This window comes from Petaurus breviceps, unplaced genomic scaffold, assembly GCF_028583685.1.
Source record: "Petaurus breviceps papuanus isolate PSGF00001 unplaced genomic scaffold, PetGlider_PUasm1.0 188, whole genome shotgun sequence".
Lineage (NCBI taxonomy): Eukaryota > Metazoa > Chordata > Mammalia > Diprotodontia > Petauridae > Petaurus > Petaurus breviceps.
Window position 1 is genome coordinate 15,267,754 of NW_027185804.1, and position 14,497 is coordinate 15,282,250.

The 14,497-nt window shown below is 36.0% G+C and overlaps 1 protein-coding gene across 1 annotated transcript in view; it reads left to right on the forward strand.

Moving 5' to 3' along the window:
- The window catches only part of LUZP2 (leucine zipper protein 2), a 774,279-nt gene extending 760,960 nt beyond the window's left edge, over positions 1 to 13,319 (forward strand). Inside the window, exons 11-12 of the mRNA XM_069091307.1 lie at positions 11,618 to 11,692; positions 12,798 to 13,319. Of these exons, the coding sequence (XP_068947408.1) occupies positions 11,618 to 11,692; positions 12,798 to 12,902 (180 nt within the window). The 3' untranslated portion in view covers positions 12,903 to 13,319. The remainder of the gene's footprint in view (positions 1 to 11,617; positions 11,693 to 12,797) is intronic.
- The last annotated feature ends 1,178 nt before the right edge of the window (positions 13,320 to 14,497 follow it).

The window sequence follows — 14,497 nt, forward strand, 5'->3', positions numbered from 1 at the left end:
ATAGATAGATAGATAGATAGATAGATAGATAGATAGATAGATAGATAGATAGATAGATAGATAGATAGATGGCACAGACCAATTTAACAGGAATGGATGATACTTAAAAGGTGAAATTAAGAGGTGAGAGGGGAATATAATGAGATGAGATGGGGAGAGACAGAATTGAGTAAACTATTACATATAGAAGAGTCAAGGGAAAATAGTCACAATGGAGGGGAATGAAATACACACTAAATAGGGTATCTCACCCTACAGGAGAGTAGGATGGAAGGTGATAAGAGGGGGGATAATAGAAGGGAGGGCAGGCTGGCAAGGAGGGAAGTTGGAAGCGCCCACTTTTGAAAAGGGACTGGAACAAAGTAGAGAATAGAATAAGTGGGAGGTGGGATAGGAGGGAGGGAAATATAGTCAGTCTTTTACAATATATCTACTATGTTATTCTTTTGCATTAGCCACACATGTACAACCTATACTGAACTGCTTTTCTTCCCAGTAAGTGTGGGTGACAAGGGAGGAAGGGAATGCATCTGGAATTCAAAATTTTAAAATCATATGTTTAAATTATATATATATATATATATATATACTATTATTTATACTATTTTACATGTAATTGGGAAATAAGATATACAGGCACTAGGGCATGGAGATCCACTGGAAAAGTTGAAAGGGGTATGGGAGAAAATATGGGATAGAGCAGATTGGAGGAGGGGATATCCTGTGGGGCTGCTATTTCGGGGCAGTGGGTAGGGGGAAAACGGGGAGAAAATGTGTAACTCAAAATCTTGCAGAAATGAATGATTTAAACAGAAGTTAATAAAGCATTTGAAAAAAAAAGAATATAATATACTGGGAGTCAATGGAGCTTGGATTGCAACCACAAACCAATGACCCAGCAAAATTTAGCATGGTCTTTCAGGGAAGTGATAAACAGTTGATTAAATAGGAGACTTTCAAACTTTTCTGATGAAAAGACCTGATCTGAACTTAAAATTCAACCTTCAATACAACACTCAAGAGAAGTAGAAAATGGTAAATTGAAAAATAAAAAATGGTATTCAATAAGGTTAACTTGTTTACATCCCTATGTGGGAAGATAATACTTGTAATTCTTGAGAGATTTATTTCTATTAGGGCAGTTTGAAGGAGTATACATAGACATAGGGTGTGGGTAAAAGTTGACGGATGTGATGATGTAAAAAAATTAAAGGATGGGGAATAAGGTCTATACTGGGAGAAGAGAAAAGAGGGAGGCAGAATAGGATAAATTATATAACATGAAGAGATGCGAAAGACCTATAATAGTAAAAAAAAAAGAGGGAATAAGCATAGTTTGATTCTTACTCTCATCAGATTTGCCTCAAAGAAGGAATAACATACACACTCAATTGTTAGAGAAATTTTTCTTACTATATAGGGAAAAGGAAGGGGAAAGAGAAAAGAAAACGAAGGTGGGGCTGATAGAAGGGAGGGCAAAAGTAGTAGGGAAAAGGGAGGGAGATGTTAGAAGGGAGGACAGATTAAGGGAAGCAGTGGTCAGAAGCAAAACACTGATGAGGATGGACAGCATGAAAGGAGAGAGAAAAGTATAAACAAGAGAAAAATAGTATTAAGGGAAATCCACAATAATCATAACTGTGAATGTGAATGGCATGAATTCTCCCATAAAACACAAGCTGATAGCAGAGTGGATTAAAAACCAAAATACTATAATAACTTGTTTAAAAGAAACACATTTTAAGCAGAGAGAGACACACAGAGTAAAAATAAAAGGCTAGAGAAGAATATATTAGAATTCAGCAGAAGTTTTTTAAAAGGGGGGGGGGCAGCTAAGTAATACAATGAATAGAGCATCGACCCTGGAATGAGCAGGACCTGTTTCCAATTTGGCCTCAGACACTTAACACTTACTAGCCATATGACCTTGGGTAAGTCACTTAACCCCAATTGCCTTGCCTTACCCCTCAAAAAAAGGGGGGGGGGTAGTAATCCTGATCTCACACAAAGCAAAAATGATTTTAATTAATTAAAGAAGAAAATACATCTTGTTAGGAGGTAACATATACAATGAAGTGATATCAATACTAAACATATATGCACCAAGTTTTATGGCATCTAAAATCTTGGAGGAGAAGTTAAGTGAGTTATAGAAAGAAAGAGACAGCAACATTATACTAGTCGGGGACCTCAGCCTCCCCCTCTCAGAACAAGATAAATCTGACCACAAAATAAACAAGAAAGAAGTTGAGGTGAATAGAATTTTAGAAAAGTTAGATATGATAGACCTCTGGAGAAAATTAAATGGGGATGGAAAGAAACATACCATTTTTCTCAGTGGTGCATGGCACCTACACAAAAATTTACCATATATTAGGGCATAAAAACCTCACAATCAAATGCAGAAAGAGAGAAGTATCAAATGCATCCTTTCTGACTACAATGCAATAAAAAATACATGTAATAAAGAGTGATGGAAAAGAGATTAAAAATTATTGGAAACGAAAAAATCTAATCCTAAAGGAGTAGGTCAAAAAGCAAATCATAGAAACCACCAATTATTTCATCAAAGAGAACAATAATGAGAAAACATTGTAAAATATATTGTATGCAACCGCAGCAATACTTAGGGCAAATTTTATATCTCCAAATGCATACATGAATAAAATAGAGAAAGAGGAGATCAATGAATTGGGCGTGTACCTAAAAAAGCTAGAAAAAGAACATATAAAAAATCCCCAATGAAATACTAAATTAGAAATTCTATCAAAAGAGAGACTAACAAAATCAAAGTAAGAAAATTATTGAATTAATAAATAAAACTAAGAACTGGTATTAAGAAATAAAATACAGAAAAAATAACTTTGGTTAATTTGATTTAAAAAACATGGTGAGATAAAAATAGAACTTCTACACAGCTCCGGCTTCCACCTCCTCCAATACATGTAAAAATGATTGTAAACCAACTTTAGAGCTACAGAACCCACAAAGTGAGAGAGAGAAACAAATCTCCTCCTGAAGAAACCTTGGCAGGCAAGCAGGAAGGGTCCTTCAGAGCGAGCTGGGAGCCAAGAGCAGTCCTGACTGAACTGTGGTGACCTGACCAGAGGTGGCTGGAGCACACTTCAGGATAGTGGATCACCAGCAGCTGTGATGGTTTGCAGATTTCTCAATACAAATGCCAAAGATAAAGTAAAAGGTCAGTGTGGAACTTTGTTCAAACAGGGAGAGTATGGTCCGGCTATTACCCCCAGAGCAAGAAGGAGAGGAGGTGTGGTGACTGTAGCCACTGCCTCATGACTGCTTCAGATCTCCTGGCCTGCAGATTGTAGGGGCACCAAGTGACCATTTAGAGGGTAATTGCTCTTGCTTTGACCTGCTTGGATCCGGATCATGGTCTTAGATATTGGTCCTGGGTGTGGCCAGTGAGCCACAGTGTGTGGATTCTGTAGAGAGGGCACTCATCTAATAGCTTTGGTAACTGCAAAAACCCCAGTGATTTGGGACATAGCTCTCTCTATTTTGGAAGCAGAGTTGTACTATGGCAAAGAGCTCAAAAGTCAAATAAATGACTGCCCATATGAATAAACAATGGAAGCACAAACAGACAATAGAACCCTTTTTTGGGGACAAAAAGGATCAAGGCATGGAGAAGGAGGAAGACTTTTAACTGAGAACTCCTGCATCAAAAGCCTCCAAGAAAAACATAAACTGGTTACAGGCCATGGAGGTGCTCAAGAAGGATTTTGAAAATCAAGTAAGAGAAGTGGAGGAAAAATTGGGAAGAGAAAAATTGGAAACAATGATGCAAGACAATCATGAAAAGCAAGCCAACAGCCTGCTAAAGGAGACCCCAAAAATACTGAAGAAATTAACACCTTAAAAAATAGACTAAATCCAATGGCAAAAGCGGACCAAAAAGCCAATGAGAAGAAGAATGCCTTAAAAAGCCAAATTTGCCAGATGGAAAAGGAATTTTGAATATTCACTGAGGAGAATAACTCTTTCAAAATTAGATTGGAGCAATTGGAACGAATGACTTTATGAGAAATCAAGATACTATAAAACAGATCCAAACAAATGAAAAAATAGAAGGCAATATGAAATATCTCATTGGAAAAACCACTGACCTGGAAAATAGATCCAGGAGAGGTAATTGAAAAATTATTGGTCTACCTGAAATCCAAGATCGAAAGAGGAGTCTAGACTTCATCTTTCAAGAAATTGTCAAGCAAAATTGCCCTGCTATTCTAGAATTAGAAGGGAAAATATAAATTTAAAGAATTCACCAATCATCTGTTGAAAAAGATCCCCAAAAGAAAACTCATAGGAGTATCATAGCCAAATTCCAGAGTTTCCAGATCAAGGAGAAAATACTGTAAGCAGTCAGGAAGAAACAATTTGAATATTGTGGAAACATAATCAGGATATCACAAGACCTAGCAACTTCTACATTAAGGGATTGAAGGTCTTAGAATATGATGTTTCAGAGGTCAAAGGAGCTAGGACTAAAACCCAGAATCACCTACCCAGCAAAACTGAGTACAATGCTTCAAGGGAAAAATATGTTCATTCAATGAAATAGACGAATTTCAGGCATTGTTGCTAAAAAAAACCAGTGCTGAACAGAAAATTTGACTTTCAAATACAAGAAGCAAGAGAAGCATGAGATGGTAAACAGCAAAAAGAAATCATAAGGAACTTATTAAAGTTGAACCATTTATATTCCTACATAGAAAAATGATAATTATAAATCATAAGACTTTTCTCAATATGAGGATAACTGAAGGGAATATATATGGGTGTGTGTATACATACATATGTGTATGTGTATGTTTTTATGTATGTATATGTATACATATGTATAGATGTATATATAGGGGTATGTATATGTATATAAATATATATGTGAGTGTGGTCATTTGTACTTGTATACATAGAAATAGGACACAGGATGAGTTTAATATGAAAGGATGATATCAAAATATAAAATTAAGAGGTGAGAGAGGAACTTATTGGGAGAAGAAGAAAGGGAGCCATAGATTAGGGTAAATTATCTCATATAAAAGAGCCAAGGTAAAATTTTTACAATGGAGGGGAAGAGAAGGAAGGTGAAAGGGAATGGGACAACCTGATTCTTATTGAATTTGGTCTAAGGAGGGAATAATGTACACAATCAATTGAGCATCTTACCCTAGAGGAAAATGGGGGGGGGGAGTAGGGGATAAGAGGAGGGAGGATAGAAGGGAGGGCAGATTGGGGTAGAGGGTGGTTAGAAGCAAACATTTTTCATAAGGGATAAGGTCAAAGGCTAAAATAGTATGAATAGGGGGTGGGATAGGTTGGAGGGAAATATAGTTATTCTTCCACTATATAACTACCAAGGAAATGATTTGGGTAACTACATATGTACGATCTATTTTGAATTGCTTATCTTCCCAGTGGGGGTGGGTAAGGAGGGAAGAAGGAAACAAAAAATATCTGAAACTCAAAGTTTTAAAAACAAATGTTTAAAAATAGTTTTTTTTTTACATGCAACTGGGAAATAAGATATACAGGTACTGGGTTATTGAAACACACATTGCCCTACTAGAAAGTTAGGGGGCTAAAGGGGGAGGATATAAGAAGAAATTGGGGGAAGGGGTATTCAGTGGGCTCCCTATTTTTGGGTGGTGGTAGGGGAAAGATGAGGAGAGGGAAAAATTGTAACTCAAAATCTTATAGAAAACTAAAAATAAATTAAAAAAGAAGAAAGACAAAAACCCCAGTATCAAAAATGAAAAAGTGAATTCAGCACCAATGAAGAGGAATTTAAAGCAATGATTAGGAGATATTTTGTGCAACTGTCTGTCTATAAATCTGACAATCTAAGAGACATGGATGAATATTTACAAATAATGTAAATTATTCCAATTGACAGAAGAGGAAATAAAATACTTAAATAACCATCCTTTAGATCCAAACATTCTGGAGAAAAATTTGAAACTATGTCCAAAGGGCTATAAAACTATGCATATCCTTTGATATGGCAATATCACTGCTAGTTCTGTATCACAAAGAGATCATAAAAATGGGAAAAGGACCCACATGTACAAAAATATTTTAGCAGCTGTTTTTGAGGTGGCAAAGAACTGACAATTGAGGGAATGCCAATCAAGTAGGAAATGGCTGAAAATATTGTGGTATATGAATGTAATGAAATACTATTGTGCTAAGAAATGATGAGCTGGAGGATTTCAGGGGGAAAAAAAACCCTGTAAAAACTAACATGAACTAATGCTGAGTGAAGTGAGCAGAACAAGGAGTACACTGTATACAGTAACAGCAACATTTTGTGAGGATCATCTATGATTCTTAGCTCTTCTCAACAATACAAAGATTCAAGAAAATTCCAAAAGACTCATGATGGAAAATGTTATCCATATCCAGAGAAAGTACTATGAATTCTGAATGCAGATCAAAGTGTACTATTGTCACTTTTTTCGATGTTTTTTTCCTTTTGTTTTGATTTTTTTCACAATATGACTAATGTGGAAATATGTTTAACATGATTGTACATGCATAGATCATCTTCTGTCTTTGGGATGGGGGAAGGAAAAGAGTGATGGAGAAAAATTTGGGACTCAAAATTTTATAAAAACGAGTGTTGAAAACTATATTTACATATAATGGGGAAAAAAACAGAATACTATTAGGTAGAAAAAATAAGTTTTTGTACCATGATATTCTCTTCATGAGTGTCATTCCAGTAAATTTAAGCAGTCCCATAAAATTTCATCAACTATTTAGTAAAATATTGAATTAATTTAATTTGCCAAATTCTATATGATTTTTTTCTTCATAATTTAAAACTTACTTAAATATTGTTATTTTCATGATATGTCTGCACATTTTCATGGTTTCTTGGATTTGGGATTTTATATACGTCATCTTCTTCCTTTTCTTCAAATTTCAACTGGCCAGTTTTTCACTATGCTTTGACTTTCCATTATCTGGTATATTAAATAATTATATTCAAATAAAACTAATCAAAAAAGTCATCTGACGGGTTTTGTTGTTTGATTCCCACCTCATTCTTTCCATTATAATTTACCTTTTATAGAAGTTAATGAATGTGTCACCTTTATTCACAAATCTATCACTTGTTCATATAGGACTTGAATATAATTAAGAATCTGTAAAGTGGAAATGATGATGTTGCTACCTTACAGGACTGTTACATTGCTTGGTGAGATGATGTGTATGGAAAAATGTGCAAACTTTAAATCATCGTGAAACCAGTTACTATTTCTCTTCAAATCAGTTACTATTTCTCTTCAAAAATAGCCTTGTGTTCATGTTTCTGTAGTCTGCATGATTCATTCAAACATGAATCAATGGAAGTAGGTAGCGTTTTTTTTTTTTTTCTGCTCAGACCCATGCTACAGAAGGATAGCAGCCAGTAGGTGTGATTAACTATTCTCATTTACATACCTTTGTTCCCCTATGCCCTTAATTACAAAGTAACCCATAGGAAGATTCCCACTGCCATGACATTTTATCTGACTTTGGAACTGATAAAATCTGCTAACTACATCACACGTTAGATAATCACACGATTAGAAAGATATATATAGTAAATTCTACATATTAGTGGAAGATGCACTTCAGTGCTCACACTGCCTGAAAACTAAATACATATTTATCAAATGAATGGGTGAATAAATAATATTAGCTCTCAAAGGACTTTGAAAGTTATCGAGTATGGACATGGATTGCAGGTTGAACTACCCTGTCTATTTTTTATGATTCCTGACTACTGGACTATTTCTTTGGGGACTCTTAGAGGAATGATATTGTCATGGGACTTTTCTTTCTTTCTCCCAGTTAGAGTTTGCTAATATGCTAACACTTCAGCAGTTAGCATTAATGATGCCAGCTCATTTCAGGTAAAATACAATAATATTTATCAAATATGATTAGAAAATGATATATTATATTTCACATCATATTCTGGTTCACACATATTTGTATATTTATATTAATATATGATATATGTATGTACTCTACAGATACATTCACTTGTGTGTATGTTTATGTATAATTATGATTCTAGCAGTGTTTCTCCAAAAAAATCATCAGAGTAAAAGAATGAAATTAACTCTAGATCCTCATTTCTATACCCTATGTGTTCCATCTCTTTATGCCTCTCCCTAGTCTCTCCTTTTCCTTCTTTCTCTCTACTTCCCTCTCTCTCCATTCTTCTACTCTTCCTCCCTCTATCCCTTTCTCTTCCCCTACCCCTTTTCCTCTCTCACTTTCTCCATGCCTCCCTTCCTTCCTACTGATTGTGGTATTGCTATTAATTTGGTATATTTCCTTTTTAGTTGCAATATCTTCTGCTTCCCATTATTTTTGTTGTCAACAATGTGGAAAGTACTTCTACGCAGGAGAGAGTTTGTATATTTTTTAATCATTCAAATTTTGCCATTAGGTCAGCGAAATAGGTAGAATGGCTCCTAGTACCCCTGAATATAGACTGGGGCATGGATGGTTCCTTTCTTATACTTCACATGGGCCCCTTGAGATGTGGGAAATCCAATGGAAGAAAGTAAAGTTACTTTCCAAGTCATTTTAATGCGCTTTCTTATTTTTATACTAGATTTTTAGTTAGGATATTTAAAGAGAAAATAAAGTATTGCTGTTCTATGCCAGACTTGTTATAATGTTTTAACTTCTGTTTTTATGGGGGTTAGCAGTGAAGCCAGAAATAATTTGAGAGCTTTCAGCAGTCAGGATAGAGCAGTTCTGATATAGTTTTGTCTCCCCCTCTCCCCTACAAGCAAAAGCATTATAGGCCTTGTTTCTGTGCTTGCTCCTCACCCCAGTAGGTTAGGAGTTAATTGTCCAGAAAAGCAAGTCTGTCCCAGCAGAGTTGTTGTGATAAAACATAGGGTGTATATCTGAAAAAGTGAATTGAGTCTCCGCCCAATCCCTCTGAGCACGTTTGAGGCAGCCCTGGGCTTGCACAATCTCCTATGACATTTTCAAGGGTCATCTTTTTCATCTATTTTCATTTGCTTAGAATGCTGGAATATTCTCTCATCAGGGACTCTGTAAAGTAGGTAATAAAGCATACAGATTTCATAGGTCCATTGTTTTCATACAAAAAGAAAGTTTGCTCCAACAATAGCTACAAGGTTGATAAGATGCTTATTAAGACAAGATGCTTGCAAGTTATAATTACTTTGGCCTTATCTAGCATTGCCTTCCTGAGAAGCTCAAAGGGCTTTATGAATGCTATCTCATTAAGCTTCTTCCTGAAACACAGAGGGGAAAAAAGTTGAAAGGTTTTTTTGTATGGGGCGTAGTAGGAAGAAGAGGTTATTTGGGAGTTTTATGTTTTTGGTTAATATCGAAATTTAATTAACAAGACTTGACTTTTCAGTGTAATTCATGTTAACCAACTTATAGGCAGATGCGAATATTTAAGGCAGGATTTGAAGATGACTATGGCAAAGGGCAAACCATGAACGATATGAAAGAAAGGAAGGGCAAAGATAGCCAAAATGTCCCCAAGAGCAAGTTAAGGTTCATAGATTCAGAGCCTAAAGGGACAGTAAACATCATCTAGTTCAAATCACTTGTTTTTACACAGAACACTACTGATAAATAAAAAAAAAAAACAAATACAGGGAAATCCTTACATGAAAACGAAGGAGGGATATTAGTCTCATGATAAATAGCTTTTATTTTGTAATTCATCTTTGCACTAATGGAAACCGTCATTATGTGGAGGGCATATCTTAATTGTGTGTGTATCTCTGTATACATGTATGTATATGTGCTTATCCTTACTAATGGTACAAGGAAAAGAGGTAATAAATTAGGTCTACACACAGGAAAGTACACAGGGTCTTCTTTTCTTACCTGTGCAGGGGTTCAAAGAGACCGTGAAGTTTGAAATTTGCATGGAAGGGGAGGCTTTATTACTCTTATGTATGTATGTGGCCTTTTCTGAGATCACATGACATATGAAGCTCAGAACTGTTCACTAGTCTTCCTCAGGTTCTTTCACGTTGTTTAATCATAGGATTTTAGAGTTGATAGTATCGGAGATGTCATCTGGCCTAACCCCATCTTGTTACAAGAGGAAAACTGACCCAGAAAAATGAGTTGCTCAAGGTCAGACAACTGGCTAATGGGCTCCGATTCTTTTAGTGATAGTCACTGACAGAATGACTGAGGTGGGGGGCAGGAGAAGGAGGGGATAGTAGCAAACCTTAATTTTATATCCATGTAGAACATTATAATATTCCACATTAGCCTATTTCATTGTTCCAGAGTGCAATACAGGAAAAGGATGATTAAAGAGCTCACCTAGAATGTTTTCTTTTGGCTGCAAATGCTTTAATTTTTTATTAGCAATGGAGTTTAATAAATAAGATATTTTTTGTTCAAATTACCCAATGATTATGACTTAATTTTCAAAGTTCTCGCTTTTTTCAAAGAATAGAGAAAATCTTATAAAGTTGATGATTGAAAAATAAAATCAGTTACTAGTTTCTGGTAGATACGTAGACAGATAATTTCAGTGGATTTTCTCTTGTTATATACATATTCATACATCATACCTATACATATGTACAACCTTAGGCAAGTCACTTAACTACTCTCTAAGCACAAATTGCTTTATTACTAAAATGAGGAGGCTGGATAAGATGGTCTCCAGGGTACATTTATAATATGCAAACATATGTAAATAATGAGAAAGTAAAAAGGAAAAAGACTATAGTAGACATCATTCTAGTATACTATGTGTGTATGTGTGTATATACATACACACACACACACATATATATATACAGTACTTTTTTCTTATATGTGTGTATAATATTGTGGGAAGCAGCATAGTATTTATAGTTTTATTATATATTATATTATAATTATTATTTTGGCATATATTATAAAGTACAGTTATATATGTGTGTTTTTGTGTGTCTATATGTGTGCATACACACATATACAAGAAGAAAAAGTGGGAGAAAAGAGAACATAAGAGAATACACACACATATATTGTACACACGAATATATAGTATATAGAGTATTTATATGTATATGCATGCTCTGTGATTTCTGTGTAACTACAGATTATATGCATATAGAACATATGTCATATATAAAGAAGGGGGAAGGTAGGTAGGAAGAAGGGAAGGTGGCGAGGGGGTGGGGTGGGGTAGGCAGGAGAAGAAAGGCATTTGATAACAGAAAATCCATTTTAAGTATTCCATTTTCAGGGGCAATACTGATAAACACCTCAGGGTTTCCATGCTTTTGTTTGTTAGAATTATTTTTTTTTTCCTTCTCACAAGGCGTTTCTCCTTCTACTACCCTCTTTTGCAGCAGCTGAACACTGTCATCAACATCTAAACCCACCACCACCTAATCTCTTTTTTCCCTAGTTCATTGCTACTAGTGGTGATTGTCTCTGCTGCTTGTGCTTGTGGTTTGGCCTTTCCAGGAAACGTAGGCAGCTGGAACTTTCTCAGCATTTGCTCAGCCCAGGGAGTTCATTCCTTCACCCCTGCTCTCTCATGATGACTCTCACGATGTGTTCTCAATGGTTATTTTTGTAGGATGGCAAGATCTGTGCGGTGAATCACAACTCTACCAATGTGAACAAGACAACAGGATTGGATCCGGTCTTGCAGGTATTCTTGCTCTTGAGCAGAACTGAAAACGTTTCTAAAGCTCAGTTGACTTGGTTTTACTCTTTCCTTCTGGTGATCCCCACACTGAAGCATAGGTATTAGGCAGCTCTTCAGACTAACTCTCAGGGAGGCTACTTCAGGGGTAGAGCTGTGTCAGGGGTAACCCTCTTTTTGAACTCTGTGTGGTCCTCAATAGAAACCAAATGGAACAGCTCAGTTCCTGAATATTTCCTTTAAAAAAAAAGGAGTTGCTCTTATCAACCCTTTTACAAAATCGATTTCAATTAAAACATATTTAATTAACAAACATTCATTAGTAACTATTTTGTGATATGCACTGGGGATAAAAAAGATTTTATTATCCTTTGAAAATTCAGAAGATTCATAGATATCCTGTAAGACTCTGAGATAGTCATTGTGAATGTCACTTATTTTAGCATAAATACGGATACACGTGAAATCCAGTTTCCACAAACATTCCTTAAGGGCCTACTGTGTTCAAAGCAGGATGCCACACACTAGGGTCAACAACAAGACCAATAGCAATTCTGTTCCTCAAGCAGTTTATATTTTCAATTGAGGGAGGGGGGAAGTATTTGAAGCAGAAATTACCTACAAGGAGTCCGTATTAATACAATGCTGTTCATTGCCCCATCATTACACATGGACCTGAGTTGTTTTGTTTGACTTAAAATTATACTCAGAATATTACTGGAAAGAACCTTATTTTTTTTCTTTTAAGCATTGGGGTTAAGTACCTTGCTCAAGGTTACATGGCCAGGTGTTTCTGGGTGGGTGCTAAGTATCTGAGTCTGGATTCGATCCCAGGTCTCCCAACTCTGGGGCTGGCTCTCTTACTCACTGCACCACCTGGCCACCCCAAGAACCTTCTTTTCATAAACACAGACTCTTTGTATGGACTCCATTACAAATTGAACCACCCAAGCTTTAGAAACGGTTTTTTAATCAAACATTGCTTTTATGCTGTGTCCCTGTGATGCCAATACATTTTTCATGCCAAGTTCTAGTCATCACCAATATGTTTGCTTCTGAAATGGTATTTGTCTGAGATTTGACTAATGCTCCCTTCTATGTTGGTTGACAGAAGCTGTACACTCCTCCTCAGACTAAGCTGGAGATCCCCAAATCAGAAGAGAAAAACCAGAAGACTTCCAAAGGCATCGCAAATACAGAAGAAAAGACATTGTAGGCTTCAGGAAGCTGTGTTGCAAATGCCCATTTGCTAGTGTCTTCACATTATTTTTAGTCCAAAGGCATGACAAAAGTACTAAGTTTCTAGAGCATGCATCTTTTCCACTATTTTATGTATGTTTGTAAAGTAGCCGAAAGAATTTCCAAAATCCAACATGCCATTTACTATCCTTTAGCAATAATCTATTTGAAATCGATATTCACAGAAATGCTTTTGTAATAGAGTCCAGTTTTTTAAGACATTATGCTGTCTGGATCAGTAACTTGCTTATTATAAAATAGTCGGTTTTGTACACTAACGCCATTTCAAAGTTTGTTTTGTTGCCTGATTTTTTTCCCTCATACTTATTCTTGTTTGGGATAGGCTTTGATGGCAACATGAAAATAAAGAACACTCTTTTCATTAGTACCAGCATTAGTACTAGCCTGGCAAATAGAGTCTACATCTTGCTATCCACAGAGCAAATCCAGGGCTTGACTGTCTTCCATCCTGATAATGCTCTCTAATGCGATGGGCTTTTAGGTGAGCATAACATGAGAGGCAGTGTGATTTATGGTGTACAATGCTGTGCTTGGAGTGTGAAGGATATGTTTAAATTTCACTTCAGGCATATCCTTTCTGGGTGATCCAGGGCAAGTCACTTAACTCCTCTATGTAGACCAAGCTATGAATTCATGGACAGATTGAGATCTACAATATCAGAGAGAGCTGCTATTTCTTATCTGATCTAACCCAGTACATATGCATTCATAACAAAGTGCCCTCTTGACTATATCTGCATAACCCTAGAGCAACAAAGATTGTCAAAATATTTGAAAAAATTCGCAGATAATTGACTCTATAGCCAAAAAGAGAGAAAAAATCTGGATGACTAGTGCCATTTTTGATTGACTTGATGAGGTATCTTGGCATATTGTGGACTTGGGCCCTGTGTGTGTGTGTGTGTGTGTGTGCGTGTGTGTGTGTGTGTGTGTGTGTGAACTCTTCAAATTTAGGGAGGAAAAATTGTAAAATTAAAAGTGGGAAGTTGCTAGGTGTAGATGGAGTTGTATAGTGTTGGGCATGAAATTCACTTCCTGTCTCAGACAATTACCAGCTTGCCACTTTGGGCAGGTCATTTGACATGTTTGCCTCAATTTTTTCATCTGTAAATTAGGGGAAAATTCCCAGAGTTGTTGTGAGGAAAAAAATTGTGTTTTTCTGAAATATTTTACAAACCTTAAAAATACTGTGAAATATTTTCTAAATTATTATTCAATTACCATCAGTAATGGGGACATTTAAGAGATAGTGTAGTGACTACAATACAAGCCCTAGAATGAGGAAGATGTGAGCTCAATTCTTACCTCCTCCAAGTATGAAGATGTGACCCTGGGCAAGTCACTTAATCCCTTGCTATACACAGTTCTCTATGCGTCAATTTCGGAATCTGCAGAACAGCAGTAGTAGAGAAGACTTCCTCACCTACAAGTGATTTTATCCATGAAATCATAGGTCCAGGAAGAAGAAAGAGAAGAAGGAGGAGGAGGAATAAAAAGACATTCATTTTGAATCATAACACTTCATGCTAGATGAGACATGAGAGATCACCT